The 8913-nt window shown below is 37.6% G+C and overlaps 1 protein-coding gene across 1 annotated transcript; it reads left to right on the top strand.

The window, feature by feature from the left end:
- The first annotated feature begins 2351 nt into the window (after positions 1-2351).
- On the top strand, positions 2352-4150 carry tmem230b (transmembrane protein 230b). Its single transcript, XM_073466430.1, has 3 exons — positions 2352-2513; positions 3550-3672; positions 3773-4150. Exons 1-3 carry the CDS (start codon positions 2418-2420, stop codon positions 3911-3913), a joined length of 360 nt encoding a protein of 119 aa, XP_073322531.1. The 5' UTR covers positions 2352-2417; the 3' UTR covers positions 3914-4150.
- Positions 4151-8913: the final 4763 nt, after the last annotated feature.

The following is an 8913-nucleotide window of genomic DNA, read 5'->3' as shown; positions in this document are numbered from 1 at the left end:
ACGCCCCTAAAACAAAGATGAAATCCAGTTTTAGCCAGGGCAGATTTACGGAGATTATGTCTAGCAGAGGCTTGGATATTGTTGTGAATATGCATGAGAAAATTGAACAACAGGAGAGAGCACACAGTGCAGCATAATGCCTGGTGAAGAACAACAGGAACATGAAACACAAATGAATGGTATTAGTGCATATTACTTTGAAGAGAGAAACGGTATGGCCTCAAACTACAACAATGTGACTTGCAGCCAAGGTCACTGAGCGTGCTAATGATTACTCGATGCTTGTTCTCTGCCAACAGGTACTTTAAAGGAAACAAGAGCGTATTATTGATGCTGCAAGCAAATCTAATGAGAATATGCAGTTGCTCTATTATGACTGCTCTTGAAAGAAGCGGAGTGTGGATTATTCATCCTTGACTGTATTGTGCACGGCTCTGCCAGAAAGCTATACAGTCACAATCATCCACTGTTGTGGAGCATCAGGGTCAGCCAGCTATGAGTATACTGCCTACAGGAGGGTCTATATTTGTCTATGTGACGGTTCAATTTTCTACAGACTAACAGGGGAATGAGAAAAACACAATTTTAAAAGGAATAAAACAACAACATAATATCACCCACAACAGCTTTAATTATTCATTTCAGGGGAGTTGTCAGCAAATGTTTTTTTATGTGTGTGCTAAGTCTATTTCATGGTCAGTCGTTCAGAGCCAGGTTATTGCTGTGCATGACCAGAGAGATGACAATATCCGGCTAACGAGAGATAACATGGCAGACACAAACAATTAAAGGTGGATTTGATGGAAATCAAAGAGATTAATTAATGTGTTATTTTTTGGAGAAAAGAAGCTGATTTAGTTTAGAAATAATAAGATGGGATTTTCATCTAGTGAAGTCACGTTTTCTGCAGGGACGTGAAATAAATATTGTGTGTTATACAAAATTGTATCTAAAAAAAACATCCTGCAGATGACGGCTGCACCTCGGCTTCTGTTGCATGAAATTGAATCCAACAAAAATCTGCAGCCTGGACAAAAACTTTATCTTCTGAGAACACAGTGTTATTATGAAGCTGGCCAGAGAGAGAACAGCTCAGGAAATGAGCATCCACCAAGAGATAAATGCTCACTGTGTCAGTTTAACAAGACTAGACAGTGCCCTCTTGTGCTTGACACACAGCTGTGCAGTTCATCAGAATAAAGTAGATTTTACAACTTTGATTTTATATATTTCCTTTAAAGGACTACTTTTAGGATCTGTGAGTGTGAGAGTTTTGGTATATTTGTTAAAGTCGCATTAGAAACCTATGAAATTGGTGGAAACCTTTGTTATTCTCATGTATATGTTTTTTTTTTTTTTACCATATATAGTCAATAAGTTCACAATGAAATCAATGTGACGTTACACTCAATTTTGCACAACATATGATTTTCCATTCCTGTCCAAAAAGTAAATGAATGTATACAAGAGCAAAATAAATGTATCATCATTACTGAAAGCTATATATGTTGAAAATAATATACTATATTTGATGTTTACTTTAATTATTGTTATTATTATTATTATTGTTATTATTATAAGTAGCAGTAGTAATAATAATATGGAAACATGCCCACTGCCAATCAGTGCCTGTAAAAATGTTAGTTACATACATATTTGTTGCATTTAGCCTCCATACAATGTGTCATCGTTTAATGCTACTTGAAATTGAAGATGACTTTTCATGAGATGGGGTAGACCATCTAGTGCTGCCATCTATAGCTATAACATATATAACAGAGTTTAAATATATAGTGAAAGCTATAGATGGATATCTGTAGTTTTTACTATATAATTTAACTCTGCTTGTTATAAGAGGATTTAATGAGAAGGAACTGAACAATAAACCATTGGTATCAAAGAGATAATTAGCCTATCTTCATCAACCCAATTTTGCTTTATGATGTATTTGTTTCTCACTGTAACACATTTTCCAAGCTGGGAGGGCTTGTTGGTAATATTTAGATAACTTTAAATGTAATAAAAAGGTCTAAGTGTAAGATACAGACCACACAGTTTTCAAAAAAAGACCAAAAAAATATTGTTTAGGAATAAAAGGAGCTTCCTGGTATCCCAATGACGACGCTTCGGTGTGCGCAGGCGCAGTACAGATCTCGGTGAAAACACGGAAGCTCCATGAAAGAGGATACAAACAACACGTCGCTGTAATCTTTTGTCACAGCCTGTTTTAGTAAAGAGTAACGGCCTTAAATCACACCTGCTGTAACACTGTACTTTATTCTGGCTCTGACAGTGATCTGGGTGATGGCTGCCGTAATAAAGCTTCTGTAGTCGAGCTGCTGCTGCCTCATTGAAACGCTGAAAACAGATAATAATAATAATAATAATAATAATAATCTGCTGCGCAGCTGAAGAAGATGCCAGCTCGTAACGTGGTGTCCAACGGGATACCTAACAGCAAAGTTAGGTACTCCAGGTTAGCCACTGATGATGACGGCTACATTGATCTACAGGTAAGAGGCTAACCCACCATCAGCTCAGTAGCCTACACCCGTGTGTTTGAGTGAACTGCATTAAAGTGATCAGTGTTGGATGAGGAGAGGAAACTCAATCTGTGCCTCTCAGAGATGATAGTCATGATTTATATGTGCAGTTTGATCACAGACTGAAGGTCATAGTTACACATGTATGTTAGCCACTGGATTAAAACACAATATACTAAACTTAAAGGGCTATTCCAGTGGTTTAGTGTTGTATTTCCATAACACTGAGGACTTGTGAGTAGAGCCTGACTTCTGGGGCCGATGGGGATATTAGAGAGTAAAGAAACTCCAACATAGATATCGGCTAATGTACACAACTCTTTTGCAGTGATCCTCCAAATGTGGTTGTCAAACCCATGTGACAAAGATATGTAATGGAGGCAGGATATCTTATGGTTAAACAATAAACTTGTATTTATTTTATTGTTCAAAACGTCTACTTTTGAGAAACAAATCAATTTCCTGACTTTTAGTGCCTAGTATGGATCGAGCTCCAAAAAAACCTACATTTCCCACAATGCAATTCAAGACACGTCATGTATTTAGTGAATGTCAACTTCTTTCAAACTCCATACCCTCAGTTTGTAGCAACAGAAAAGACAAGTGTTTTGACGGGCTGAATAATGCTCTGTATGATTGGTAAATGGACCTCTCTTTGTCAAATTGGTGGCTTTACCCTTTAAATGAACACAGATAACTTTGACATGACTGTTTGGTGGATGTTAACATTAACAAGTCACAAGGACTGCATTGCATAACCAACTCAATTCCATCTTCAAGTGCATGATGTAGCATGACAGTTTCATGGTTTATGTAGTGAACTCCCTTTGATTTAATTCATCGGTCAGTCACAGACTCTCATGTTGCCAAGAAGTTCAAGTACATTATGAGCCAGACTAATTTCCCTGTCCAGTTCAGTACATGCTTGGGAAAACAGGCATTGCCACAGAAAGCCTGCTGTGTCAGAGAAAAGTGTTTTTAATGAAATATTTCTCCTCCTCTGCAGTTCAAAAAGAGCCCACCCAAAGTCCCGTACAAGGCCATAGCTCTGGCTACAGTCCTCTTTGTAATCGGCTCTGTGTTAATCATCGTTGGCGCCCTTCTCCTGGCTGGATACTTTGGAGTGGCTGTGAGTACTTGTACAGAGTTTTTACAGTATTTCACAGAATGAACAGTGTGTTTACCTCTAGTGAAATGAATGTCTTACTGAGATGTTTTCTCTGTTTCAGGACTCAGACCGCACCGTGCCTGTTCTTATCATTGGGATCCTCGTCTTCCTGCCTGGAATTTACCACCTACGAATAGCTTTCTATGCATCAAAGGGCTACCACGGCTACTCCTATGACGATATCCCCGACTTTGATGACTGACCAACGTCACAGCTTCAGCCTCAGTCTTCCTGCACTTGAATATACTCACAATATTTTATATGATTCTGTAAATTAGTTGCAACAAAATCTGAAAGGTTTTGATTTTTATCGAGATAGTGTTGACTACCTTGGTAGTTGATGCCAGCCTGCTGTTGTGAAGCCAAATCAGTATCAGACATTGTTTGATTTGTATATTTGTTTTGTTAGCTTGATTAAACTATTAAAACTGTAATTTGATGAGTTTCTTTTATTTGTATTTTGTTATTTTTATTAGTTCATCCGTACACAGAGAGACCTAACAAACAATACTCAGATTCATTCAGTATTCAGATGCTTTACTCATATGAAAGTAGAAATAAAAGTGCTGCATTCAAAACCTCACTTAATATATTCTATATTTTGGTTTGTCCACCATATGATCAATATACTGTATAACACAGTTTGTCTTACACTCTGGTTAGTTCTTGTTAATACTGTACAGAGTTTTTCTTTCTTGGAGGATTTCATGTGATTAATTCCAATCCTCTGATCTCCATATGGTGCACCTGGTCTGTGAGAGGAAACATTGTCAAACAGGGAAGTACACATGCAATTAAGAGCTGGCTTTCTGTTAACCTGTTAACCCCTTCCTCTAATCTGCACTATTAACTAATCAATTTCAACATCATCTGAAAAGATGCTAGTGAAAGACAAGGCTACCACCTGTTTTTCCTTTGCAGGATAATGTCACATGTGAACCGCACTGTCAGCAAAGGTTGCGCTTGTGCTGAATAGTCCTTTTAGATGCTTGGCAACCAGATAATTTAGCTGATATTTTCAAGGAAAGTTGCTTGGGTTCCCTTTGTTTCTCTTTGTCCTAAATGTGTTGACCCGGTCAGCCACCGACCAGTCAGTCATTATTAGTCAGATCAGATTAACACTTCACATCAGCTCAAATCCTTTATTTCTGAAGACTGTCTACCCTTCCACAAATCACTCAAACTTACATGGAGTGTACTTTGGACTTATAATTACTGTATAATTACATAAAAGATAAGTGTTACAAACACTACGACTGTTGAGCAGACAAATTATAAAATGCACACAGACGATCAGTAAGTGTAATATTCTTAGAATATACAAAGGATTTAACAGTGTGTCCACAGTTTAGATCATATTCCTTTCTAAACTTGTCATGTTGCAAGTAATCATTGTAAACTAGAAACACAACTATAACTATTTCTTATTTTCTGTATGAATGTCACTAAATCGACTCTACATCAATACACAGGGACCTGCCATTGACCCTTATTACAGTAGGACAGGCGCCCCCTTGTGGTGATACAGACTTATTCTCGGCACTGGATTGGCTATTTTAAAAGACTAAGCTAACTGACCACTGACCACATCAGTTTATGTAGACAGATTTGACCATTTTTCAGTTACTTCCAGCTTTTTCTTGGAGGACAACAAAAGAAGTGGTTTTGAGGTAAGATAATTAAAATCTTCAGGAGACTTCAGTTACAAAACTCTTTAATTTTATATTACACGCTTACATCTATACACAGACAGTTATTTCAACACTTCACGAACAAAAGACATTACAATCCTTTTTTAAATTATGTCTGACATCTTCGTGGTAAAGAATGAGAAGTAGAAAGAAAGTGTTGACAGAAGTGTCCAAGTTCAGAGTCAATAGGTATGAGTGAGTCTTGTTACTAAGCATAACGTTAGCCAAACTCGGTATTAGCTAGGTACTTTAAGTTAATAAAATAACATAGCTAACTGAATAGCTTGTTTAGTTCTATGGTATAAATGCAGTTAAGAGCTAGTGTTAATGTTTGTGAAGAGAGAAAAAAGCGGTCTCTTGCTAGCTTAATCTTCAGCTATTAGCTTACAGAAAGCTAACTAGCGTTAGCTAAAAACATAATTGAATGGCAGCGAGGTGCAGGTCGACCATTAAGCTAGTCAGGTACAAATTTAATGCCAAATTTAAACTTAAGTTTTACTCTCACATACGCATTTTATTGTTATTCACATTGTAAGAGTATAGTGAATTTTAACAGTGAAAAGGAAAAGACTTTACAGACGTCTCATTGCCTTAGTTAAGGTTTGGTTGGATTCTGTAAGCAGTATGAATGAATAAAGCTGTGGAAGTGACAAGGTTGTATTGAAAACTACAGCAAACATATAAGTCCACTATATTTAGTATAGTGTCCTTATTGGGATATGAACTACTGGAATTTCGCGGGAAGGTGTGGTGTGTGGTGTGTAGTGGGTGCTGAATGGTAAAACGCAGCCCCTAAACCTTGTGTTGTAATTTTGATTAAACACACCGGTTTTACATTTTACATGCTGGACATGTTTATCTTTACTGCGCGTTAACAACGTTTTTATATAAAGGATGCTGTACCAAACGGCTCTCGGTCACAAGTGGTCTGTTGGTGAGCATTTTCCTTTTGTTACAATCCCAAAGTGTTTCCCGTGTAAAGGCGCTTTTGTCTGAGGCGCTTAAATACCCGCAGCACCAAGACACGGCAAATTACCGGAAGTCGAATATCGCACCTTCAACATAAAAGCGTTTTAAACCAAGAGATGGCTTCTCTGACTGTATATGGTCTGACTTGACTTAGTGCACTGTTTCAGACATTTCTAGTTAAAATTACGTATTGAGTCATTATGTTGGTAGCGTTATACAGCACATCCAATGTTTAAAAAGCCTTTAGATGTAAAATCTTATCAGTCAGTACAGGAAACAGTTTTACTCTAAGACTAAGGCTGCTACGAACAACAATTTCCATTTGGCTTTTTCAGAGCAGGCATTTTTAAATTTTCATAGCAGGAAAAGCATATTTACTTTAGTTACACAGAACATATATATGAGATTATATGTAACTGATGTTTGCAGGATATTTTGCAGTTTATGAATACATTTTATTGTCCAAAAATGATATTAAAGGTCTCAAAGAGTAAACTTTGCTGTGAATATAATAATTAGAAATGACCCTAAGCATCTTTTTTCTAAAATAAAAAAAGAATTGTCATATTGGCACGTATTGAACAAATATATGCCGATAGTGATGTATCTGCAATAGGCCAATATCAGCTGATAAGATTGGGCTCTAGAGTTATTAAAAACATAAAGGACGGCTCCGTTCAGTTCAAGTATCCCAGCGATCCATGACTGCTTGCACAATACCAGTAACCTGAAACTGAAGCAGAAAAATACTCATCAATTACTTCAGTATCTACATTTTTTAGTACATTTTCTAATGTCTCATGTGGAAAAGGGTCTTCATTGATTTATCTGTGTTACAGCCACAACAAAACATACAGTTGGCTCTATCTTGTGACCATTAACATATTAAAACACAACGCCATACCTGAGAAAAAGTTTGCAAAAGAAAGTGAATGTTTATTTCAAATAATACCAAAAATAACCAAAACTCTGGGAGTCTGGAGGCCTGGCCAAAATGATCAAAAACATGGAGGAAGTCTGGGTGCAGTGTGCTGTAGGACCCAAAACGTCCCTCCCTAAACTAAGAAAATACTACATAAACTAAACTAACAAATAAAGCCAGAAACAGGACTACAAGACCTCCATCCTCAAAAGAAAACAAAACACCAACTGAGGACAAAGACAATCTAAAACAGTCCGGACTGCTTGGTCTGTGGAAGAAGAGAGCTCCTTCTCCTCCACCCTCTCTTAAATATGGGGCAGGGCTAATTGCCTGATGAGCAGCACCTGAGAGAAGGGAAGGAGACCAGAGGAGGAGAAAAAACAGAAAGGGGGAGCACGTGACATCTGTTGTTTCTTTTTGTATAATAATAGCAATTGTTGATGATTCTTTAAGTCCATAAAATGATGGAAAATTCAGAGAGTGCCCATTAGAGATGGGGGGTTTAAGATTTTATCCCAGATTACATACAAAACACTCAGGATAATATATGTGAATATCACCACTTGAGTGACTTGAAAATCCTGTTTAAGCTCCATAACATACAGCCCTGTATTGATTTCCTGATTCATTTTGAATTGTCAGAAGAGGAGCCTGCAGCTTTCCAGTTTTTCCAAAATCCTAAACTTATCCCTATGGCTGAAAGCTTGCCTACTGTATCTCCCACAAAATAAAGTTTAACACTACAAGAGTCCAGAACGACGAGGAGATGAGATGCCTATGAGCATATTTGAATGATTATCGAGATAATGTCGTAAATTGCAGCTACTTTGACCAGGATAATGGTGACATGACGTTTTCATATCTTTGCCATGCTTAATGCCTATCACAATTATTTTGTAAATGTATTATTTTGTTTAAATAATCGGTCAAAAATGTAAACATGTTCAATGTATGATAGTATAAACACAGAAAACATCTGAGAGGAAGGGGACAGCAATTGTTCCCATGATAAATGGCTGAAAATGTTTTAATTTCCACCTGTGACAATGGATGTTTCATGTAGCTTGTTCGTCAGCAGGGGCTTTATTGTGACAGGTGTAACAGGAAGTGCTGTGGTTGTGTTCAGTGTGTGGTGTCGGTGGTGCAAACAGCGCCTGTAGTAGGAGGAGTGAATGATGATAATGGGAGGAGGGACGCAGGCAGGGTATCAACAGCAGGGCTACAACTAAAAACGTGCAGTGGGAGCTCTCTTTCTCATGAAACTTGCGCCTGTTTGAAGATAAATGCGCACTGCGTCGACCCGGAGCCATTTCTACATCTTTATGAAGTTTATTAGAAACTCTCACTTATGACTCAAAGTACTTTGAGCAAGTTTGGACGATTGCGGACATAAAAAGCCAAGACGTGGAAAGTTTAAATGGACTTTAAATGTGCTCGAAGTCGTGAAGGTGGTCTGGGTTGATGGATTTTATTGAGTGTTTTTTAGGAGGTCTGATCATCATGATGTCGAGGATTAATTTTTGCTTTCTTTAGATCCACGCGCGGACTGAGAACCAAGATGTGAGCACCTGCGTTTAAACCAACTCTCTCTTGTTTTTGTTTTTAATTTAAAGTCGTGTT

This window comes from Pagrus major, chromosome 5 (assembly GCF_040436345.1).
Source record: "Pagrus major chromosome 5, Pma_NU_1.0".
Taxonomy (NCBI): domain Eukaryota; kingdom Metazoa; phylum Chordata; class Actinopteri; order Spariformes; family Sparidae; genus Pagrus; species Pagrus major.
Note: the sequence above shows the minus strand (reverse complement) of the source record. Positions and strands in the feature narration are given on the sequence as shown.